This window comes from Oryctolagus cuniculus, chromosome 8 (assembly GCF_051225735.1).
Source record: "Oryctolagus cuniculus isolate XC-2025 breed Fujian yellow rabbit chromosome 8, ASM5122573v1, whole genome shotgun sequence".
NCBI lineage: Eukaryota > Metazoa > Chordata > Mammalia > Lagomorpha > Leporidae > Oryctolagus > Oryctolagus cuniculus.
This window is the reverse complement of record NC_142874.1, coordinates 72810033-72835579: the sequence shown is the minus strand read 5'-3', so window position 1 is coordinate 72835579 and position 25547 is coordinate 72810033. Positions and strand designations below refer to the sequence as shown.

General features: G+C 43.2%; 1 protein-coding gene across 1 annotated transcript; it reads right to left on the bottom strand.

Moving 5' to 3' along the window:
* Positions 1 to 1838: 1838 nt before the first annotated feature.
* SMIM43 (small integral membrane protein 43) lies at positions 1839 to 9310 on the bottom strand. Its single transcript, XM_051819821.3, has 3 exons — positions 8094 to 9310; positions 6926 to 7049; positions 1839 to 3913 (listed from the first exon to the last, which is right to left on the bottom strand). The coding sequence occupies exon 1, from the start codon at positions 8363 to 8365 to the stop codon at positions 8174 to 8176; it is 192 nt and encodes a 63-aa protein (XP_051675781.1). The 5' UTR covers positions 8366 to 9310; the 3' UTR covers positions 1839 to 3913; positions 6926 to 7049; positions 8094 to 8173.
* Between the last annotated feature and the right edge of the window lie 16237 nt (positions 9311 to 25547).

Here is a 25547-nt window from a genome sequence, read left to right as displayed (position 1 = left end):
TGCAGTTTTTGTTTTGTTTTGTATCACTTCAGCTTTCTAGTAACATGTCCCTTTTAAAAAGTAGAGATTTCCTCCAACTTTAGTAACAGAAAAGGACATTTCCTCCTTGTCATGGAGGAACATGAAATAGTCCCTCCTGACCAAATGCTATTATATCCCAAATCTGGACACAGACTATGGACAGAGCACTAATAAAAGAGATATCTTGTGAAATGAGATTTTCTTGTTGAATTTAATCATTTCCAGCTGAAATTACCAAAATTCTCAGTGAGTGTGGACTCAGTCTTTGAAGAGTTTACTATGGGGCTGGCGCCATGGCTCACTTGGCTAATCCTCCACCTGCGGTGCCGGCACGCTGGGTTCTAGTCCTGGTTGGGGTGCCAGGTACCAGTCCCGGTTGCCCTTCTTCCAGTCCAGCTCTCTGCTGTGGCCCAGGAAGGCAGTGGAGGACGGCCCAAGTCCTTGGGCCCTGAACCCGCATAGGAGACCAGGAGGAAGCGTCTGGCTCTTGGCTTTGGATTGGCGCAGCATGCTGGCCATAGCGGCCATTTGGGGGGGTGAACTAACAGAAGAAAGACCTTTCTCTCTGTTTCTCTCTCTCTCTCTAATTCTGCCTGTCAAAAAAATAGTTTATTATAAAAGTTTCGATTCATAGCATCTTATAAGACTTGATATAAAACTACACTCACCAGGACAGTGTGGGAATGGCATAAAGACGCCCTCTATCCCTCTGGAACAGAATAGAGAACTTAGAAATTGATCCACACTTGTAAAGTCATTTGACTTTGACAGAAATGCCAAAGTGATCCAACGGAAAGTCTTCTCAACAAATGGGGAAAAATTACATAAAACCTTCTATCTTTATTCCAGGTGGTACATAAAATTTAATTCAAGATGTATAACAGATCTAGTAAAAGTTAACCATAAAGCTGCTAGTTTAGAAGAAAGCACAGCAGAATATTTTTGATGACCTATGGGAAGTAAAAACCTCTTACTGAGGATACAGAAAACCATGAACACGAAATAAAGAAGTTGATAAATCAAGCTTCAAAGGTAAAGACATTGTTAAGAAAATGAATGAACTATCCACACACTGGGAGAAAATACTTGCAAAGTATATATCTGAGAAAGAAATGGTATCTAGGGGATAGCCAGAATTCCTACAACTCCATAATAAAAGACAAATAACTCAGAACAGGGAATTCAGGACTGAAGTCATGGCACAGTGGGTTAAGTCACAATCTGCCACACCAGCATTCCATATCAGAGCTCAAGTTCAAGTCCTAGCTGCTTGGTTTCCAACCCAGTTCCCTGCTAATGCATCTGGGAAGGCATCAGGAGATGGCCCAAATCTTGGGCCCCTGCTACCCACGGTCAAGACCCAAATGGAGTTCCAGGCTCCTGGCTTCAGCCTGACCCGGTCCTTGCCATTGTAGCCATTTGGGGATTGAATCAGTGAATGCAAGATCTTTTCTCTCTCTGTCTCCCTCTTTGTCACTGTCTCTCATGTAAATAAAATAAAACTTTAAAAGAAAAAAAGAGAATTTGTATAGAAACAAAGCTCACATGACGCTCAGAGTGGAAAACCCAGTTACCTGAGAGGAGAGCTAATCCAATACCACTAACACCCTCACACTTTACCCCAATTCTGAATCTAATGGAAGAATCATTTAATAGACTTTAAAAGATACTGCTAATTGGCACATAGATTTTCCCATTAAAAATGAAGTATGATATAAAAATAAATATTTCCTCCTATACATTAATCTTATCTTCACTAACTCTTACCAAAGTTTGAGTAATAATAGTTCACCAAAGCACACACACACACACCTGAGTTACATATAACTGCTTTTTATTTCATAGCCTTTCAAAAATATAAATCACTAAATATTTTGAAAAACATACTCACAGTTATTATTTAGCAGCCACAGTCTTACAAAAATACAATAATACAGGATGAACCAATCACACAACAGAATGAAAGCATCCATGCCAAATCACTCTGAATGGGAACACATAATGGACATAGGAAGGTGACATGAACCAGCACTCCACTTTTCCATTATCAACTACAGGCAGCTTTCAACTTATGATTCAATGTATGATTTTTTTCATTTCACGAGGGTGCAAAAGTGCTTCACATTCAGTAAAAACCATACTTTGAATTTCAAATTTTGATCTTACCCCTGGCTGGCAATGTGTTGATATGATGCTTTCTCATGACACCAGGTAGCCCTGTGCACAGTCAACCACACCATCAATAAGGTATACAACCCCGGTTGTATCATGTACTCCGGTTGTACTGTGTTGCTGTGCTATGATGTATAGTAGGTAAGTGCAGAAAATGTATTTGTAACTAATGATATTTTCAACTTACTGTGAGTTTATCCAGATATTACCCTTTATGACATACAGGAGCACGTGTATCACTAAAATCAATCACAAAACTTATACCCAGGAGACTATTCCATTTATTACAGCAATATGTGCAAAGTGTTATGTATATATGGATAGATATCAAGCTAACACCTTGGATATCAATGTTCCCGTTTGTCTAAGAGGTAAGTTCAATAATAAGGTAGACTAGCAAAGACCATAGGAAATTAAGCACGTGACTTGTCCATATCTCTCCTAATGGTTCTAAAACCCAAGAAGGAGAAGGACGCATACTGTAGTACTGTACTTTCTGATACAATAGCCACTTGCCTCATGTGGCTACTTAAACTCAAATGAGTTAAAATTAAATAAAACTCAAGTTTCACTTCCACACTAGCTACATTTCAAGGGTTCACTAGTCACATGTGACTAGTAGCTACTGTATTGCATACTGCAGATAAAGAAAATTTCTACCATCACAGAAATTTCTTTTGGATAGCTCTAGATGTGGGAAGTGTTTCTTCTGCCTTTGCTTAGCCAGGATGTAGGCTGCTTGTGGAAGCAGCTTTGAGAGGCAATTCTCCTCCCAGGATATTCCTGGGTTGGTGGTGGAGTCACAGAAGGCAGTAACATAGCCTTTCTTTGCATAGATTACCTTCCTCTATAGGAAAGGGCTGGTCTTTTACAAGAATCAAATATCCAAACCTAGATTCCACCAAAATTGAATTGTCAAGAAGGTTAAGGAGAAGACAAATGAAGCAACAAAGTGGAACAACGTTTACCCTACACCAAACCTCCATAAAGAGATGATGTCCAACAAGAAGGTATGCAGGTTCCCAGGGCCTCCTGTAGGAAATCTTGTTGTAGGGTGCATAGACTGATAGAGAGAGATGTCAGATCTGTCAAGTGTTTCACGAGAAAATCTGGTACGTGTTTCACTGAGCAGCACTGATTGGAGTTTTGCCAGTGGAGAAAGAGCTACAAAGCCGATCTGTTTCATGATACTATCACTGTATTTTCTAACCAGGACGCAAACTGCTGTTCATCCACCCAAAATCCACCACCATCTTCCTCCTTATCATGAGCACTTGGATTTTGGTCAAAGGCAGTTGTATGTCCTGCTACATAAACCACATTTCGCAGACAATCTTGCAGATGGCAGTAGTCAATGACAGTATTCTGGCCAATGAGATCTAAGCAAAGGCTGTTGGGCTGCTGAGAACACTCTTGGAAAGGAAGCATAATCACACTGGCATGTCTTGTTTTCCCTTTGGGCTTCTTCCTTCTGGTAGGGAGCTTCAAGGACCACCCTGGAATCTAGAGGAAAAAGCCAAGGGGAGCTTCCAGACACTCAGAGTCTGACATCTGTGAACAGCTAGGCCAACCCCAGCAGTTGTTATGTCCACCTCCCTGTTTGATGAGAAAAGAACAAAACCTCTAATTTGCTTAAGCCGCTGTTCAGTCCAGTAACTTCCTACTCTGTTATCAAGATAGCAATCCATTTTGATTCCCAACTGGAAACTGAGATTTCCATCTGAAAGGAAAAAAAAAAAGATCTTGTCTGAAGAACCTGTACCTATTCAATAAATTCAACTGAATTCATACAGCCATAGAGGTAAAACAAAGATTGAGTATAAAGATTTTTAACTTGAATCCACCCATGCTTTCAGAATCCCTTTATACAGACCAGAAATGGCATAAATGATTGGGCTCATTATATAAAGTAGCTGCTATTAGGGAAAATAGAGGCTTTTTTTAGCTTAATTCATCAGGAAGTTTTTTCTGAGTGCTTATTATGTCCTGATTACTGTTCTAAACACAGGTTTGCCTTTCCTAATTACCCAACTCACTCCCTGTATTGTAAGATGCTCACAACTTAGATAATTAATTCAAACATTATTTAATCTATAACTCTAATTTGTGTAGCCAAAATAGGAAATGGAGAATTAATAAATTTATTTTTTGATTCAAACAAAAGTATCTACATCAAAGTGCTATAACTCTATTCTTAACTTTCCCTTTTATGGAGCAGGCACCTGACAGTGATATCTTAATGATACTAGAGTTTTAATTGTGGATTTAGCTTAAATAAGCATAAATATTTCACAGTGGCTATAAAACTTAAAAAGAAAGTACAGGAGTCTGAAGATACTTTTCTTGTACTTCGTTATTATTATTCTAAAAGGCTCTAGATTGGTAAGTGTGATTTAGGGGAAAAAAGAAACCTTTTCCCACTATCTTCGATGGTTTAACCAATAACCAGGTCTAAAATTTGGGCCATTTAAAATTTAACTCTATTGTACTTTGAGACTATAGGCAAAATTGGAAACATGGAATGTCAAACTAAAAATGGGGTATTATGTATATTTTACTCACCTAGATCCAAGTCTCCACCCCTGCAAGTGAACCAAAAACATCCTGGCACCCTGTCATTCCCAGAAAAGCCAGTGCATGGCACATTGTGGGTAAATTTTATCTCTTTTCTGTAGAATCACACCAGATGGCATCAGTCCTGCCTCTACAGCTGTGCCCTAAAATCGAAGTTCAGACACAGGAATCCACTTTATTAGACACTTTAAACTTTGCAGGTGTGCATGTGACACCATTCTCATCCAACTGAAGATGATTATCATGCCAACTAGAACTGTGTTGCACTGATAAGTTAGGCAATCAGTCAGTCAAGATTGTTCTAATAATATTTGAAGTCACTTATAACAGCTGAAATTTAGAAACAATAATAAAATAGGAACATTTGGAATAAAATATTCACATTACATTAGAGAATTATGGCTCATTTCCTTATAGCAAAGAAATTCAATTTGGCTTCAAACATTACTGAAGAATCACTGAAAGTGCTTTATTAAAAATAAAACACGGGAATCTTCTATAATTAACTTAAACTTATACAAAAAGCAGTTATTTTAAATGTTCCTGACTTTTCCAATGCTTTAACGTCTAATTCAACTTATTTATCTCATCTGTAAAAACAGACTTGATGTAGTGGTTGTCTATGATCAGTGGATGGAGTGACCAATATGTAGAAGCCTGGAAATTAGAGCATTGTGGGTGGATTAGATCTAAGCCAAGAATTTATATGGGTAGCCAAAAATGTGAATTCAAAAGAAGTTCTGATTTGGAAGGTCAATCTATGCTGGGTCTTGAAAAAAAATGATGACTACATAAATGAACAGAAAAAGAAAGCTCATGTACAGGTGTCAAAAGCAGAGTCTCTGACATGCAAAGGCAAGGTGGGAGACCACCAGCAGATTGTTCTGAGAACAAATGTGAGGAGTCTTGGTTCCCAGAGTGTAGAGCCAAGTTCCAAGCAGAGACTGAGTAATAAGAATAAATATTCTCTTATTTTTCTCTAGATAAATGGGAACCTAGCAATTAATGAGTTAGTTTACAAAGAGGTTACAAAATGTCCCTGGACACAAGATAGAAAGGGCAGGTAGGAACTCCTTTCTTAGGATCCTGAGTCTGTAGAACCAGAAAGACCAGCATAGTACTGAGATGGCAATAAACTGCTCACCATGAGTTGTCTATAGTTCTTATCTACAAAGGACTAAACTTCTGGATGTACCCCAGGGGCACTGCTAGGAAGGTTAAAAAATTGCAAATCAAGAAGCCAAGTAGGTGGTTAAAATAATGCACATTCTGATTGTTCACAAAATATGAAACAGCTGAAATGGCTATTTCTCATCCTTATAAATAGCTATAATACTTAATTACTCCCACATTCCTTTTCAATGTCCTTATTAGCCATACAATCCTACAGCAGAATGCCACTGCAAAGATACCAACCAATTAGAGGACTATTGTTCACAGCCATAAAAACCAAGGCAGTGGATTCTGGGAATTCAAATCCAATCTTACTATAGCTCTTATAAGAAGTGAGAAAGAGGTGAGAATTTGTTCATGATAAAATAATTAAACTACTTACTCCAGTAAAAATAGGTCTGTTTTGATAAAATGAAATAGAAAATGTGGGAAATTATCTACCACAAGCCAAACACTTTCTCCATAATTATTCACCTGAGAATAATTTTTCCTTCCTTTGAATTATCAAAACAATTGTCTTCCACTTAACTTTTTACATTATCAACTAGGCAAAATGATATATTTTCCTTTTTAGCCGCCGTGATTTTTGTTGTGTCTAAAATTAGTATTTCCTATACCACAGTTATGGCACAGGCAACTAATTCCACCCTAACAAGACTAAACTCTTATTGAAGACAATGATTTGGGTATCACTATTGATTGCATTTCAAGAACCCCTGGACTATCTTTCAAAAGAGCAGAATTATGACTAAAAGTGCAAACACTGTTTATATCTCACCTTCATTTCCAGAGTCTTCTGCCTGGACACTGATTCTTGAAATAAGTTAGGAATCAGTTTGGCTTTTTGGTTCCAGTAGAAGGACGCTGGTTCTAAGTGGGAGAGAGCCTCTGCTTCATTGTACTGGTTGCCCCCACCCTGACCCTTCACTTTCAGAAATTTAGCCATAATGAGAGCAACATGAAACTAGGAGTGACCTCAATTTACCCTTGGTCAGAAGCTCGCATCTCCCACTGTCGTGGCCTTCTTGCAGCATCCGCGGGCTGTGACTGCAGCCAGGGTCCTAGGCGCAGCAGCCAAGCGTAGCAGCTGGGCTCCAGACAGCAGAAGCCTAGGAGAAAGCATCTAGAGGATGCACTTGTTATCTCCCAAAGGAACACTGCTGGGAGGATGCTGAGAGCCCACGGGTGAGTGTACTCATGCCCATCAATCTTCCTGCAGAAGCTCTAATCATTCAATCTGAAAACACCTCCCCCTTTTTCCTACACTTTGCATCAACACTCCTTTCCTCCAGCCCTTCATGTCATCACCCAGAAGGTCACAGCTAGCCAGTCTATAAGCATTTTCCAAATGACTCACTCTAAAGATGTTAAACCCACCCACCACAGTACCCCCACAGGCACGATCAGGGATGGTGACCACAACTGGATCAAAGGGAAGAAGAGATTTCCCCCCAAAATGGGCCACTGGTCTCCCCCAGCACAGCTAGTTGGACTCTGTTTACATCTCCCAAAGCCCAAAGACATCTAAAGCAAGCTGAAGGTACTTCAAAAAGTTCGTGGAAATGGAATTAAAAGATGTTTATTTGGGTACAAAAAAAAAAAAAAAAAAAAAAAAAAAAAAAACCTTAAAATCCTTGCATTAAAAGGGTCTTCAAAAAGTTCATGGAAATGTACAACATGAAAAAACTGTAGATTTTAATGTCACTCTCTGCGAACTTTTTAATACTTCAAGTGTGCCCTGTTTCTTCTGCTATGCATCCCGAAGCCCACACTCTGTCCAATCACTTATATATTTAGGCTGACATCAATGTTTTTGGAGGTGGCTGGATTGCATTATCCGAATACATCGGTTTTCCACCCAAAATATGCAAGCTAACATGCAGCTGGACGCGAAGGAGAGCTTTGGGGCGTGGAAGCCCAAAGCCACTCTAGTTCCAAGGGCTGAGCTCTCTTTTCTGCATCCATGTCCCTCCCCGCCCCCAGAGAAACTCGGGGTCAACTGTGGGGCACACAGCCAGCCCAGAGCCGGTGTCCATGCGGTCCCTGACCACCCCTTCCCTCTCCCCCGCCCTCACCGAGCGTGCACAAGCCCCGAGCCTCTGGTAGGCGTGCAGACCCTGGTCCCTCCGCGGGTGCCTCTCATCCGAACCCACCTGCCAGCGCCGCCAAGCCCTGCACCTGGACGGCCGCACGGAGGGAGAATCAAGGCCGGGACTGGTGCTCGAGCGGCGGGTCACACCGCTTGCTCGTGAGAGAAGCCCCAAGGCTCGCGGTGTAGCGAGAGGCGCCCGGGCTGGAGCGCCCCGGCGGTGCTGGCCACGGAATTCTTCAGCTGCTTGATGACCACGAAGAGAAGGAGAAAAAGTAGGAAGAGCAGGAAGAAGAAGAGCGCCAGGTAGAGCAGCAAGTTGAGCTCCCACTCCATGCTGGAGGCGCCGGCCAAGGGCGCCGCCCGCCCGCCCCCTTCCCTCTCCCCCACGGCCCCGCGTGAGGGCGTCGCGCTTTGGGCGTCGACTCCGGGTCAGCGCTTTGCCTCCCCGGCTCGGAGGAAGCACGCCTAAGAGCTGGTGCGGTGCTGGCTCCAACTCCCGGAGCAGACACGAGAGCCGCCGCTTCACCGAGATCCTCTCCTGCACTGGGCGGGCGCGAGAGGGTTTTTCTAGCAGGGAACTTCAGCGGGCGGGGACATCGGAGAAAGGTATCCGGACAGGCTCCCAGGGGGCTTCAAATGATCTTCAGGTTTCTACTCCCAACCTCCAGTAAGGTCCCTAACTCCCTCCCTTCCTGATTAGTTTCTTTTGTTATTTCTCCCTTGCCCCGGCTTTCTGAAAGAGCAGGTGACACAGTGACCTAGAGATCCGAAAGAATTAAAGATGACCCTGACTACGGGGCCTGAAGGGCTGTGCCTGCGGTGACTGATTGGTGCCTGTACTCCAGTTCAAGCTGCAGAGGCGCTGGGGCCACAGGTCAGTAAGAAAAGCATTAAGACGAAAAGGCATTTCAAAAGTTATATTGTACAAAGTTTTCCAACGCTGGCTTGAAATTCAATTTCCTTGATGAAAAGAAAACAAAATCCACTCAACCTGTTCCTTGAAGCCCCTAACATTCTTTATTGTATTGACATCACCCATAGCCCATATGGCGCAGCTTGGAAAGACATGCAGTTATGGATTGCTGTGGAACAAATTTTCCCAAAACTCAGTGGCTGAACCCAGCATGAACATTATTTCTTGAAGTGTATGTGAGTCGAGAATTTGGGGGCACTTCGCTGGGTTCTTGTTGCGTGATATTTCTCAAGAGGGTAGGTCAGATGTCAGCCGGGACACAGTCTCTGCAGGTTTGTCTGGTACTGAAGAAGCCGCTTGTTTCTACTTTCTCTGTTTTTTTTTTTTTTTTTTTTCTCTTCCCTGAAAGTTGGCAACGGAGTGACTTCTCATCTGGCAGTTCCCTCCCCAAATTCCAGGCTGAAGCCAGGAGCTAAGAACACAAACCAAGTCTCCCATGTGGGTGGCAGGAATCCGAGTACTTGAGACATCACTTTCTGCCTCCCAGAGGTGCACATTAGCAGGAAGCTGGAATTCAGAGTGGATCCAGGGACTCTGACCCAGGCATTCCAGCATGGCAGGCAGACATCACGCTCAGCACCTAACCGCTGGGGTGAACGCCAGCTCCTGGAGGGTCCGCCTCTAAGAAGGAATACTCACACTGGTTAGTAGTGCTGGTTGTCAGTAGGAGGCCTCGGTTCTTTTTGGTGGGAGCTTTCCACAGGGCCACTTGGGTGCTCACAACACAGCAGCTGGCTTCCCTTAGGAAGAGTTTCAAGAGCACCTGGCAGATACGGCAGTGCCCTTTCCAACTAACTTCAGAAGTCACATACCATCTCTCTCCCTCTCTTTTTGTTAAGATTTACTTTATTTATTTGAAAGACACAGTTATAGAGAGAGGTAGAGCCAGAGAGAGGTTGTTGTTGTCCGGGTTGTGAGCCTCTGGCTAGATGTCACTCTGTGTGTGAAGATACATGAGAGCGTCCTGGGCTGAATTTGGGGATGATGCCTGAAAAACACATCCCAGATAATGTAATGGGCTGCCTGCTCTAAGTGGTAGTGCCCGTGAGGCAGGGAGCCCAAAGAGACAGGAGGGCATGAGAAAAGTGGGGAGCTGCAAGGTGCGAGGACTCAGTTCTAGTCTCAGCTCCACCTGCCATAGTCACTTTTTCTCGGTGAGTGTCCCCTCACCTGTAACATGCCTCATTTATCCTTCCCCTGGATTTGTTGGAAGGACCAAACATGAGTCAGAATAAGAATGTGTTTTTGTACATAAATGTGAGATAATATTTTTTATTCTATCACTAAGGGTCCCTAATATTACAGCCACCACACATCTTCACTGTATAAGGAATACTTCTCAAGGGCTGGCACTGTGGTATAGAAAGTTAAGCCTCCACCTGCTGTGCCAGCATCCCATATGGGCACCAATTCAAGTCCCAGCTGCTCCATTTCCCATTTAGCTCCCTGCTAATGTGCCTGGGAGACCAGAGGAAGATGAGCCACTGCACCCACGTGGGAGACCCAGAAGAAACTCCTGGCTCCTGGCTTCTGCTGGCACAGCCTTGGCCATTGAGCCATTTGAGAAGTGAACCAGCAGGTAGAAAAATCATGCTCTCACTTTCTCTCTATTTCTCTCTCTTTCCCCTTCTCTGTCTCTGTAACTCTGCCTTTCAAATAAATAAATAAATCTTTATAGAAAGGGAATACTTCTGTCTCTCTCTAACATATTGATCCACTGGCAGTGGTTTTGCTGGAATTGGCTCATCCTAACTCAAAGAGCTGATTGTCAAATTTTGCAAGGTGGTTGTTAAAGTACAGTTGTTATTTAAAATTAAATTCTACAAATGTACAATAAAATAATGTGAACAACAAAGGTAATACATACTCAACACCTATCATGTCCCAATTGTTTTCCTATATTTCTCTGTATCTTCACCCTTGAGTTCATATAGGCCTGCTGTCCTGGGTAGTGGCAATGTTATCTAATGGCATGTTGCTGCACAGCTCTTCCCTACTGGCTTCAGTGATGTACTGGTGTGAGCTGGAAATTGGCCAGGGACAAGTGTTTGCCAGAGCAAATGGACAACTGTTACAACTCAGGACCAGAGAGCTAATTGCTAAGCACTGACCAGTGCTCCACTGCTGCAGGAAAGGCTATTGAGGAAAATTTGAAGTCTTCAAGTTCAGCAGAGATTTGTGATTCTTTTCTTCTTCTTCTTCTTCGTCGTCGTCGTCGTCGTCGTCGTTGTTGGACTGTCCAAAGTCCACACATCTCCATGCTGAGCATCACAATCTCCTACTGGTAGAACTCTCCATTTTAGGTAATTGTGGCAACAGGACAGATCCCAGTACCTGCATTCCATTGCCACCTCCTGTTATGGAAACCTAGGGGGTAAGATACATTTGTACCCACCCTGATACAATGTGGAGAGGAAAGCAGGAAGAACTATGCCAGAAAAGTCCTTGACTGCAAGACTCTGGGGCTTGGGAGCTGACAGAATAGAAGGGAATGTTTGCAGGGGTCAAGTGCATCCCAGTTGCAGGCAATGGTGAGGACCAGAATAGTTCCCTGGTGGGAGAAAGTGACCTGGGCCTAGCCCCTGCTGCCTGCTTCCACAGCATCCCCAACTCAGGCCCCTTTCCCAAGCTGGGCAAGCTCCAACCTCCTTTCCATTCTGGAAGCAGCTGCTGGTTTCCTAGAGAATGATATGGAGACCAGGCAGAGTGGTTGAGGCTGGTTTGCAGATAAGAATTTTGATTTAAAAAAAAATGCCCTGCTTCCACACTTTGCACGTTATGCACTCATAATCAACAACATGGTTGGTATAAAATATGCATGCTGTTTGGCACATTGCCATACAGATTCCCAAGCCACTAAAGGATGGAAACAAAGCACAGAGAGGTTAAGTGACCCGCTGAAGACCTCACCCCCGCTACCCACCCCCCACCGCTGGCAAGTGGCAGAACCGGAATACCAAAACAGGGAATCTGGCTGCAGAACCTTCACTCCCAACCCCAGCATCCCACCTCCTAAGGAAAAGTACACACTTCTTTGCATGGCCATCAAGTAAATGGCCATATTTTTTGTGTGTGTTTTGGGTGTTAAGTTAAAGAAAAATTTTAAGAGACGTGTACCTCCTGCTCACATTCATCTCAGTTTCTTCCTTTGAAATCTTGAAGGTCAAAATTTCAGATGAGCTGGTGTTTGCTGGCAGAATATTGAGGAAAAAGCCAAAGGATGTAGGTTTTATGTCTCTAAGCTTCAAGTTTGTTCCATCTTCCTAACCGTAACTATTTAGATTATCCATTTATCTGAACAGCTTAAATGGATTTATAGATATTAACTAATAAATCCTCATATTCACTCTCCATAGAATTTGTATTTAAAATAATATTGCTGCCATGAAAAGTAACATAGTACATTTATTAGAAGGTCCTGAAGCATTTTAGCCTCTGGTCGTATTTATACTCCTCACAAGTTTACAGTTTATAAATGACTCTTTGAAAATAAGGCACAATGGGTCTGTTCCTTAATACACATACTGATGACCATCCACAGAAAGAAAACCCAAGCATGTTAAAAGGCAGAAAGGACACCCACTAAAGACAAGAGTTTAGCTTGTCTAAGCAGCTAGAGAGGAGCCCTCATGATACAAAGATGAAGAACGGAGGATGCTGCCCATACCCTGCCCACAGAGCAGAGCCCACACATGCTGCCACTTCACACAGCAGGTCTCAGCACCTCTCATAGACTTCCTGTACGTGTCAGCCCCTCTATCTCTGCCCCCACAGGTCTCAAAACAACTGGATACTGCCCCAAGGCTGCCCAGGGTTCAGGCCCATGGACCTCTATGGCATGTGGCAAGACAGGGTTCCCCATCCCATTGCCTGCCTTGTTCTTCCCTACCTTTCATTTCTGATATTGAGGGAGACTTGCATCATAACAAGTATCATAGGTATACACAAGTGTGTGCATATATATACACATACACATACAAGTTTGAAAAAGTTCTATATTCTATCAAAGTCCATTTCTATTTTAACTGACACACAGTAATTGCACATATTTATGGGGTACAGTGTGACATATCAATATGTGTATGCAATGTGTGATGATCGATGATCAAGTTAACTGGCCTATTTTCTCAGACTGTTGTTGTTTCCTTGTGTTGGATACATTCAGGATCTCTACTAGGCCAAAAAAAAAAAAAAAAAAAAAAAAAAAAAAAAAAACAACTCTGCCAGTTCTTTGAAATGTTTAATTGTTGCCGACCATAGTTATCCTACTGTGCTGTAGAATGTTAGCAGACATTCCTCATTCCCAACAGGGCCCCTGTACCCAATAACCATCCTCTCCCCAGCCTGTTTCCTCCACATCCTTCCCAGGTTCTGGTACACATCCCAGGCATTTATGATGTTATTAATAGTAGCAATGGAAGGGTTTATTAATTGTGTAAATTTGTTTCCTTAAAGAGTCAAAATGCCTAAAGAGATACATAGAAAGGGCTATAAAAATCTTCTGTCACAATCCCAGGATGAAACCTCCCTGGATTTACCCACTGGGGGCACCTGCAGGAGGGAAGCAGTTACAAGGATGGCAAGGTTAAGGGTAGAAAATGAGAGAAAGAGAGATTTCTAAACATCTTTGTAAGACTGACTCAATTTGGCCCAAAATGAACTCAAAAGAAATGAAAGACATATTTTGTATCATGCTCTGCACTTCAACTGTGTCATGGATCCCAAGCAGTAAGACTGAGGTTTTAGGTAACTACACAGCTTCCCAGGCACTGTGGGTCATAAAAACTGAGTTACCCATAGGTGGCTTCACTTAAAAAGGATGTCCCGGAAAGCACCCCTTGTGTTCTGGCAATGAGGTCCATGCTCTATGGAAGTTTCCAGGCCCTAGGACACCCTCACCTATAGCTCCTCGGAGCCCAGATCAGCCCCAGTGATCCTAGTGACCCAACAATGGCCTAGCAGCAGTTTCCCAAACATACTATCCATGTCTCTCTGACACTCCACCTCCCTCCCTCCTGCCCCATAAGCAGATACACCGCTGGCTTCATTTTTAGGAGGTACAAACTGGGTTTCCTTGGAACGACTCCTTATTTATACTCTTAACACCCCCTGAAACCCTTTAGATCAGAATTAGAAAATCTGTTTAGGAGATCAAAAAAGCAAATTTTTCTACCTGAGGGAGTTGTGCAAAGTGAATCAGCAACAACAACAACAAAATCTCAACAACAGGATCTGCTGTCTACTTGGCTACTTTTCCCCTCACCCCATTCCAAAAAAATAAAAAGACTTCAGCAGTTATGCAATGCTTAGGAAACAAGATACTTCTCAGAAAATAAGTAAAATATATGTGATAAGCTACTTAAATCTCATGTAACCATTTCGGAATTCCAGCGAGAAGGTAGAGAGGGAGAAGGGGAGGGAGGGAGAGAGGAAAAGCTAAGGAAGAAATGTATTTGAGGGGTATGTGGGAGATCATCCTATGTGGGTAGCCTTTGAAATGCAGAACTCACACTAAGAATAGTTCTATGAGAAACACTTTAGATTCTGTCCTCGGTTTAGAATATCCTTAAACACAACAGAAGAGCACAAGTATATCCATTACAAAAAAAAAAAAAAAAAAAAAGAATTAAGTGACAGATTGCGATCATGGCCAAACACTATTTCTTTAATTTAGACTCTTGCCAGTAAGTTAGCAGCAACATTAGAGAAAGTCAATGCAACTGTGGCTGACAATATCTGTGATCAATATTATGTCATGCAGCAAATTAAAAAACCTGAGTTTTACCGAGTAATGGAGCCTTCATTCAGCACAACTTTCCACAATGACAGTGGTGAGACAGCCACCCCTAATGGAAGATCTGCAAGCTTCTCTGTGAGCTGATACTGCTTAGGAGCTGTGGCTTCTACACACAAGTGCACACACAAAGCTGAAACTGGACTGCCCCAAGGGGAAAAGGAATGAGGAAAAAGTAGACTTTGTCTGTAACCCTTGGTTCCTCAGTGAAACACCAGCTGATGACTCAAGGTGCCCTTTAGATGTACGAGGTCGACACTGCGATACAGGCTGGTCACTAGCAGCCTTGGACCCTAGCCCCAGCCCCAGCCCCAACCACTGCACTTGGTACTGTGCCATATAATGCTGTGAGTTGCAGAAAGATATCTTGAGTCCTGTGGATGTGTACATGTGTCCTGACTACATCTCTTGCTAGCAGGATAATGTTGCATACATTTTGTTGCCCACCAAGTACCTTAGCCCTCTTTCTTCCTTGCTAATAGGCTCTGGAAGTGTGTAACTCATTCATGGAGTGTGTGTGTGTGTGTTCGTATGTGTGTGTTATTCTTGTTGTTTTGGAGGGGGTGGTCCAGGAGGGAGTATGTGGCCTAAACTGACTTAATCTAACAAAAGTCTATTAGTCAGTATCCAAAAATGAAAACAAAATTACTAACCATATCTAAAGCAAGGAAATTTTATACTGCTTAGACTGGCAAAATGTGTTACAAGGTGGTTGAATAGGTAGTAGTAAAAAGATTACCACAAGGTCATAGCTGCTCCCCCTTCCCTCTTGGCTAGAGGAGCAAAAGAGGTTTCACACAGAACCATGGCAGCTGTTCCCCAGAACACACAATCACTGCATCAGGAAGGCCACAGAAGCACCCAAAGGACCAAAGGACCCACTGGGGACACATTCTGCTCTCCTTCCTCCTTGGTCCCCACTCCACCAACCCAAGTGGCTCACCCCACTGCTTGCCAGTGCCTCCCATGGGTGGAACCTGATGGGAAGCTGGGTGGTAGGGAATACAGGCTCTCAGCAAGATGGTGGAGACAGCAGGAATGAAGCTGAAAGGCCAAAGACACTATCTGGCCAGAATGCACTCATGATCCACATCTAGAGCGAGGGTTCTCTCTCCTGCATGGCAAATATAAATAACTGAGAATGGGAACAGAATCCCAGTTTCTGATGGACACCATTTTATCTCCAGAGGGGAACTAGCCACCAAGTGAAGCTGACTTGGTAAATAGCAAAACAGAAAAGACTTCCATCTCAGGTAACATTATTGGGTCAGCAAATCAACCAATCCAGAAGCCCTGCCTACCTCCTGGACACCTATTTTGGGGAAAAATACATGTCATTATTGTAAAATTCATTTGAGTCTGATTGTTGTTGATTCTGGAAGCATGCTACCTATTCATTCTAAAGCCTTAGCTTTCTTAACTGGCAAATAAGGCTACTAGCATGATAATGGCATCCAGTACTTGAATAAGGATGTTGTAACTATGAGACATCTTCAAAAAAGTTCATAGAAATGATGTACTACCAAAAAATCTATGCATGGATTTCAAAAGTTTTTGAACCACAATAAACCTAGCTTTTAATTCCATTTTCTACAATGTTTTGAAGTCCTCTTATACTAAAGGCAACCATGCATGCAAAGCACTTGGCATGTAGTACACACACAACAGGTGACTTGTGTTGTTATTATTATCCTTTTTTTTAATGCAGGTAATGATATCTCTAACAGTATTGCCTTGAAAATATGAACAGCTTAATAAAAAATGCAGTCATCTGCTCAGGCCAGCCCTCCATCTCGAACACAAACAGATCTCCAGTCCCCTGAGATTCTTACTCCATCAACTACACATAGCTGCCACCTCCCATGGGCCCCCTCAAAGGAACCCCAGAACCACCACCATGACTTGGAGAGCTGATCCATCCAGTCTACCTTCCACTTCTTGCTCTGAAAGAACTAGCATGCTGGGGAGAGGAACCAGGCTGAGAAATTAGCAAAACAGAAAGACCAATGAGGTGCCCAATCTTCAGCTCATCAGGAAACCAGACCATGGAAAATGGCAGAGTAGTCTGAATACAATGACATGTGTTCACCCCCATCTGCTACCATTCACCCCAGTAAAATAGGTTGGTACAAGAAGGAAGGAAGGAAGAGAGGGAGAAAGGATTCCCAAATGATGCTGACATCATTGAAATGTGGGAATCACACTTCTAGTCCAGCTCTGTATTTTGGATAAAGACCGAAATTCAGTAACCATGAGTGACTTACCCAAAGTCAGACACAGAGGAAGTACAAAAGCAAAAACTGCAATTCAAGTTGACTAGTGGTTCAGTGTTCATCCCACCAAACCACACTGGGGATTTCCTCTCTTTACATAAAACAGTCTTACCACAGTTAGAACTGTTTTCATAGCAGTAATTTTGCCTCCAAGTTAGAACTAGCTAAAACCCACACTAAGCTAAAAGGAAAAAAAAAACTATCATTAACTCAAAATATAATAGGTCACAATGTTTTATCTGAGAGACCTCAAATAAAAGGATTCTTCAAAAATGAAAGCAAAGCACAATTATGATTTGTCAATCAAAAATGTTAGCAATAAAAATTTTTAATGAAAATAATACATCCTACCACAGTACCTAGAAGTTCTGCAAAAAATCATCCACTTCAAAAATCTGAAATCTGGAGCTTGGTCTCTTAGGCCTGAGTGAGACATTCTGCTTTTGCCTTTTAGGGCCACGCTCCACCTTGCCCTGAGCCCCAGAGGCTCCAGTTGATGAGTCATCGCTTGCCCCTGCCTCCCTATAGGACATGGTGGAAGCAGAGAGGGGTTTCAGAATTTATCCTCGGCTCCTCTCTGCCAGGCTGCCTGTTGGCAATAGCTAAGTTCCTCCCCTAGAACTCCTCCCAATAGGTGCTGATCTCAACAGGTTCCAGCACCCACCTTCTCCTGTGGCCTCTTCAAGATCACACGTGGAAATAGTTTCCCACAGCTGCTATCTGCTTACCCATCCTCATGTCTGGAATCATCCCTTCAGTACCACCTGCTATAGAGTATCTACTATGGTTTGAGTGTGTGCCCTCTGTAATCCAGGTGTTGCCAATGAGAAAGGTGAGGTGAAGCCTTTAAGAGGTAAGCCATGAGGACTGCACCCTCAGGAATGGGATGAAGGGCCCCCCTTAAAAAGGCTTCCCTCAGTGTTTGGCCTGCTTGCATTCTTGCCCTTCCACCTCTACCGTGGAAAGTCTCCATGTCCCATTCCTTCTGAGGATACTACCCTCACCAGGCAGGAAGCCTGTCAGCACTGTGATCTCGGCCTTCTCTGAGGCTGTAAGAACTATATGCCTATCTGTCTAAATTACTCAGTCTCAGGTGTTCCGTCCTCACAGTACGCAAACTAAAGTGAAATCTGTGTCTTCCCAAAAAATTCATGTGTTAGATCCTAACCCACAATACACAGAAGATGGAGGTCTTTGGGAGGCGATTAGAGCATGCTGGTGGAACCCTCATGAATGGGACAAGTGCACTCTTAAAAGAAACCATGAACATATCCTCACTCCTTTTCCCATGTGAGGACACAGTGAGAGGACGGCTATGTATGAGACAGGAAGCAGACCCTCACCACACACCTAAAATAAGGGAGCTTTGATCTTGTACTGCCCAGCCTCCAGAACTCAGAGAATTAATGCAAAGCCACCCATGTAGGGTATTTCTCTTAAACTAGTCTAAAGAGATTAAGGCATCATCTCTTTTATCATGCCTTCTTTAAAAACAAAAAAGTTTTATTTTTTAATTATTATTTATTTGAAAGTCAGAGAGAGAGAGAAATCTTCATTCCCCAAGTGCCTGCCATAACTGATATTGAGCCAAGCCCAAGCAAGAAGCCCAAAATTCCATCTAGGTTTCCCACGTGGGTGGCAGAGACCCAGGTACTTGACCCATCACCTGCTGCCTCCCATGGGTGCACATTAGCAGGAAGATGGACGGGAAGTGGAGCCAAGACTTGACTGCAGGCACTCTGATATGGAATGCAGACATTCCAACCTGAGCTTAACTATTGCACCACAACACCCAACCCTGATCATGCCTTTTGATCATGCCTGTCTCCTACCACGCCTCTGATCGATACTCCACCCAGATAATTCTCTTCTGTTTCTTGTAGGCAGGCAGGCAGACAGACAGACAGCTTGCTCTTATTTGAGGGTTGAGAGTTCTAAGTCTATTCCACTGTCCATTAGCTATGTGTCTTCAGGAAAATTATTTAACTTCTCTGACACTGATTTCATAAACAGTAACAATAAAACAAATGAAAAAGGATTGTTTCAAGAATCAAATGACAGGGGCAGGTGTTTGGCACAGTGGTTAAAATCTACTTAAACACCCACATCCCATATGGGAAGATACTCCCAGCTCCACTTCCAATTGTATCTTCCAGCTAACGGGATGCAGCAGTGATGCATTAAGAACTTGGGTCCCTGCCACCCAGCTGGGAGACCCAGATTTAGTCCCAGTGTCCTGGTTTTAGCCTGGCCCAGTACTGGCTGTTGTGGGCACTTGGGGGCAGGCCAACAGATAGAAGAATTCTTGCTCTCACTCTCTCTGCCTTTAAAATAAAGAATCATATGACATATATAATAGCATTTTATGTTATGCTCTAACACATTAGAGGTAAAACCAATGATAAAGGTGTTCTTAATTTTCTTAATTTTTATATACAAAAATTTTGCATATGTCTGTGAGAGTGTTTCTGGATGAGGTGAACACTGGAATGAGTAGGCAGATTATAGTAGCTTGCCCTTCCTAATCTAATCCCTCCAGACCTCAGCTGCACAGGAAGACTGATGCACCTGCTGGTAAAAGGGAATTCTGCCTGCATGCCTTCATGCTGAGTGCTGGGGTACCTGGTTTTCCCAAGCCTTCAGACTCAGACCCAAACTTCAGCTCTTCCTGGTGGGTCTCCAGCCAGCTGACTTTTGGACCGGGACACACCATTGGCTCTCTTGGGCTTTCAGCTTGCTTAAATGCACATCCTGGGACCACCCAGCCTCCATCAGCATGTAAGCCAATTTCTTCTCTCTCTCTCTCTCTCTCTCTCTCTCTCTCTCTCTCTTTCTCTCTCTAGCTTCTTTCAAGAAGCCTAGTAAATATCCCATTGAATGTATACACCTCTCTTGTAGATATATTTTGAGTAAAATTGCAGTTTTCCCACATGATCTAAAACATGAAAATAACCTATTAGACTAAAGGTTATGGGAAAGCATAGACATGTCCCTTCTGAAGAATGCACTTCATACAGAAAGCCACAATGCTGTTTTGCTCACTTGAACAATATTACTACTTAGGGTATATAAGTCTCATCTTCCCTTACTATAACAAAATAAAGCTGAAGCTGGATAACTTTATGAAGAAAAGATGTTTATTTAGCTCCCAGATCCGGAGGTTCAAAGACATGACGTCGGCATCAGTTTGGCCCTGGCAAAGGTGTCAGAGTGGCTGGGATTGCAATGGTGGGAGCAAGTGCAGAAGGAGGGGATCACAGCACCAGTTGGGAAGCCAAAGCATAATTCAGGGACCAGGCTCGGGTTTAATAACAACTGGCTCTTGTGAGAACTAAGGGCTCTCACGAGGACTACCTTAGTCCCTTTGGAAGGCAGCACCTACCAATGGCCTCAAAGACCTCCCACCACTAGACCCCACCACCTCTCACAACCCCACACTGAGAACCAAGCCTTCAATACATGAGCCCTTGCTGATCACATCACATCCCAATTCTAGCACGGGGTTTTCTATATTTAGAGAGGCAAACCCCAACAATGGTTAAGCTGTAGCCTTGGTGTTACTGCCTCTGTATGTGTCACATCAGAAAGCCTGTTGTTATGAGTACCCCTGCTGCGACACCCTCAGGCCTCTAGTTGGAAATCTATCTGGATATTCATTTTGCTATCCCCACATAAACCAGCCAACAAACAACCGCTCACACCCGCCTCCCCTTGGCTTTTGCATCAGCCATCTGGAAGCCACTGTGAATCCATCCAAGGAAACTTCTACCCCTCCCTCACTAAAGTCATCACTCTAGACCAGAGGCTGCTGGCATGGGGGAGAGATGTAAGGGCTCTTTCATCATTTCACTCATATGTGCTTTATTTTAGCTTAGTGGATCTGAGTACCCACACACCGAGATGCCAGCACCATAGAGATCACAGACTTTAAAGCAATTATTCAAGAATTTAAAAAAAGGTTGGTTATAAAGTCCACAATAAAAAGGCAGTCTTATCAGTTTCTTTATAACCTGCAAAACATTGTAAAAAGATGTTCAGGGTGTCCACGAAACTAGTGTCCTGAGGTGTCTTTTGCTCCATCACAGATACAAGTGATGATATTATAGCAATCACTCAATAATGAAAACCAGGCCTGGTGGCAGCTGAAGAAAATTGCCAGCGGGCACACATCTGGCTCCTGTGTGCAGCCCCCCATGATCACGATCCCTTCCCTGAGTCAGTGGACCATGATTTTCACTACACATCACCAAGAATTATTTCTCTCCACCCACCCCAGCTGGAGTTGAACCATCTCTCACCTAGGCAGAGATGAACACACAAAGCTCATTCTACAAAACTCAGCACCTGCTACCAACACATTTTTCAGTTCTTCACATTTTCTTTTATCTTGCATATTTTGTCAGATGAAGAAGTCTTTTGCAAGAGGAAAACAGCTATGTATCAATTTAAACATTTTGCTGATGCCTTAGTTTTGTTTACCGGCATGCATTGTTTCCTCCGACTCCAAATTTCTTCAGATTTTCTGGTGTTGTGAAAAAAGCACTGGTTGGAAACCTAAGAGGCCTGGTTTCTCACCATCTCCAGCCACCACAGGCTTTTCTTTGACTTCTCTATGCTTCTGTTCTGTCAACTAGGGGATCAAACATAATTATCCTCATATCCTTTCTAGGTCCGAATTTCAAATAGCTTATCTTTTTAAAAATTAATTCATTTGAGGGCTGGCGCCGTGGCTCACTAGGCTAATCCTCCGCCTTGCGGCGCCGGCACACAGGGTTCTAGTCCCGGTTGGGGCACCGGATTCTGTCCCGGTTGCCCCTCTTCCAGGCCAGCTCTCTGCTGTGGCCAGGGAGTGCAGTGGAGGATGGCCCAAGTCCTTGGGCCCTGCACCCCATGGGAGACCAGAATAAGTACCTGGCTCCTGCCTTCGGATCAGTGCGGTGTGCCGGCCGCAGCGCGCTGGCCGCGGCGGCCACTGGAGGGTGAATCAACGGCAAAAGGAAGACCTTTCTCTCTGTCTCTCTCTCACTGTCCACTCTGCCTGTCAAAAAAAAAAAAAAATTTAATTCATTTGAAAGTCAGAGTTACATAGACAGAGGAAGAGACAGAGAGAGAGAGGCCTTCCATTCACTGGTTCACTCTCCAAATGGCCACAACAGACAGGCTGGGCCAGGCTGAAGCCAGGAGCCAGGAATTTCTTTTGGGTCTCCCACGTGAATGTCAGGGGCCCTAGCACTTGGGCCATTTTCCATTGCTTTTCCCAAGCCAGTAGCAGAGAGCTGGATCAGAAGTGGAGGAACCAGGACTCAAACTGGCACCCATTTGGGATGCTGTCATCATAGGTGGCGGCTTTACCTGCCACACCGCAACACCAGCCCCTGGCTTATATTTATTGCCAAACACAGGGGTGATGAAAAAGTGAATTGCTGCCAGCTTCCATGATAACACAGTAAGCTTGCAGCCCAAAGTGCCTTTTTCCAGGAGGGGAATTAACTCCAGGAGAGGTTTCTGATGGGGTTCCTTAACCACTACTCACACTTAGCCACTGACAGTACTGCTTCTACTTTCAGCAAGTGGAGTTGCTCACACGTAACCTACATATCGGCTGCTCCCCAGATCAGCCGCTTTCTCACTAAATCAAGAAGCAGGAATCAGCACAACACGGCATTTCCCTAAACAAGAAAATCACTCCACTGGCATGTCTGATCAATGTGAAAAGCTCCTGTGGCTGCTCTCCTTTTAACATGTCCTTCCCTGACAAAGTGGTTACTTCTCCTACTTTTGCTTTCTTTACTATGCAACCAACCTGGGCACTAACCTGAGAGAGTTTCTACCGGCAGGTTTATCAAATTATCTTTCAGATAAAATGGCCTCAGCCCACAAGGACTTCTCCCACAATCATCAAAGAAGGTATTTCTCCCTAAAATGTTACACAATGTCTCTGATCAAAGCCAAGTCATTTCTAAGTAGGAAAGCGAGTGAGAAAGATAGCTGTGCATCGGACCCCAGCAAGGTTGCTCTGGACAGTGCTTCATCTTATCACATGCAGTTTGTAGGCTCTTCCAGATTAGGCTCAATAAAAATGCTTTATGCAGGCTTAATTCTGAAGCTTTCTGCTTCTCCACCACTCTATGAGCTTATTTTTCAAACACTAAAGAATATTAGCAAAGTATTTTTTATTCTAAAGCAAATTGACAATCCATTATTTGATGCCTCCTTTAACATTACAGTAATCATTTCATTTCAGTATTATAAAGTTATAATCATTTCAGTATTAGAAAGTTAGCATATTTGATATGCTGTTTGGTTTATGCATTTCTAATGAGATTTGCAGATTTGCTCTGCCAAGAGAGAATAATGTCACAACATTTGCTCTCAGCTTCAATACAAGTGGAATATTAATGTAAAGGACAATTGCTTTGTTCATTCTTCTGTGATAAACTATTGATAATCATATTTGTAAAATAATTCATGCATAATGGCATTGTGTTTATAAAACTGCTCTGCACCCTGTGATTTTTTTTAACACCATGAAATTAAATTGTGAAATAAACCTTGAAAAGATGTCAAAATTATATTCTCCATTTAGTGAAATATATAAAGGATAAAATAATAATACTTTGTTTTTTCAGTGAACTGTTAAATGAAGATGGAATTTCTCTATAGTTGTCTGAAGATAATACACAAGTTGCTTAAAGTTGTCACTGCAGATGCAACTTTGTCAAATTTTAATATGTATTAATCTATGATTATCATTTTTGAAAAGCTCATGGCAGGGGATTTGTTTGGCTCAGCAGTTAAGACACCTGCATCCTGGATTCAAGTCCTTGCTCTCCTTTCAATCCATCTTCCTGCTAATGTGCACCCTGTGAGTCAGCAGTTAATGGCTCAAGTACCTGAGTCCCTACTCCAACTTGGGAGACTCAAATTGAGTTCCTGGCTCCTGGTTTCATCCTGGCCCAGCCCTGGAAGTTGAGAGCATTTTGGGGATTGAACCAACAGATGGAAGATATATCTCTCTCCACTTCTTCCCACTTCTTTCTGTCTCTCTTGCTCTGCCTTTTAAATAAATAAAAATAAATAAAATTTTGTAAAAGTCCATGGGTTAAACATTGCTTCACTGCACAGTATGGGCTGTGGAACCAGACTGCCTAAATGAAAGCTCTTGACCTAACTTCTAACTAGCAAGTGACCTCAACTCTGTGGGACTCAGTTGCCTTGGCTATAAAACGGAAGTATAACAATGCCCTCCTCAATGGGTTGTTGTAAAGATGAAATGTTTTAATATGTGTAAAGTTCTTAGGACATTGTCCAGAACATAGCAAATGCTCAATAAAGGTTAACTGCTATTCTTCTTATTTAACAAGTCAAGATATTAACACATTGTAGTATTAAATAATGCTTTAGACATTCATTTATTTATTTATTTATTTATTTTGAAAGTCAGAGTTCAGAGAGAGAGGAGAGAAACAGAGATCTTGCATCCCCTAGTTCACTCCCTAGATGGCCCTAATGACCAGTGCTAGGCAAGATCAAAGTCAGGATTTAAGAGCTTCAACCGTGTCTCCCACATGGGTGACAGAGGCACAAACACTTGAGCTGTCCTCTGCTGCTTTTCCCAAGCCATCAGCAGGGAGCTGGATCAGAAGTGGAGCAGCTGGGACACATATTGGTGCCCATATTACATGCCAGCATCTCAAACAGCTTAACCCGTTGCACCACAACACCAGCCCCTCAGCTTTAATAATATTTCAATATTAATCATACCTACCCACAATCCAAGGAGATTATTACTAAAAAATACAGATGTAGCACTGTGCTGAGAAGCCATCTGCAAATTTAAACAATACAAAATCAAAGGCTGTTACTCTCCTTAATAATAATCATGTGGCCACCTGTAAGTTCTGATCAGAGTGACTACTAAATACTGAGTGACTGGTTTATAGTACTGTAATAGGGCAGTATGGGCCTGCGCCGTGGCTCACTAGGCTAATCCTCCGCCTGCAGCGCCAGCACCCCGGGTTCTAGTCCCAGTTGGGGTGCCGGTTCTGTCCCAGTTGCTCCTCTTCCAGTCCAGCTCTCTGCTGTGGCCCGGGAAGGCAGTGGAGGATGGCCCAAGTGCTTGGGCCCTGCACCCACATGGGAGACCGGGAGGAAGCACCTGGCTCCTGGCTTCAGATCAGCGCAGCGCGCCAGCCATAGTGGCCATTTGGGGGGTGAACCAACAGAAAAAGGAAGACCTTTCTCTCTGTCTCTCTCTCTCACTGTCTAACTCTACCTGTCAAAAAAAAAAAAAAGTCAATCTAATGTAATAGGGTAGTATCTACATCCCTCAGTTACAACTCCTAAATCACTTTGTAAAAAATTGCAGGTTACATTGGGATATATGACATTATAATGTGGCCCATTGGGAAGGAGAGACTGCATTAATATGAAAACCAAGCTCTCAACTCTTCGGCTCAGCAAGAGCTTCCACTG

Coding starts and splice junctions, on each gene's coding strand:
- SMIM43 (XM_051819821.3), bottom strand. CDS start 8,365: ATGGAGTGGGAGCTCAACTTGCTGCTCTACCTGGCGCTCTTCTTCTTC.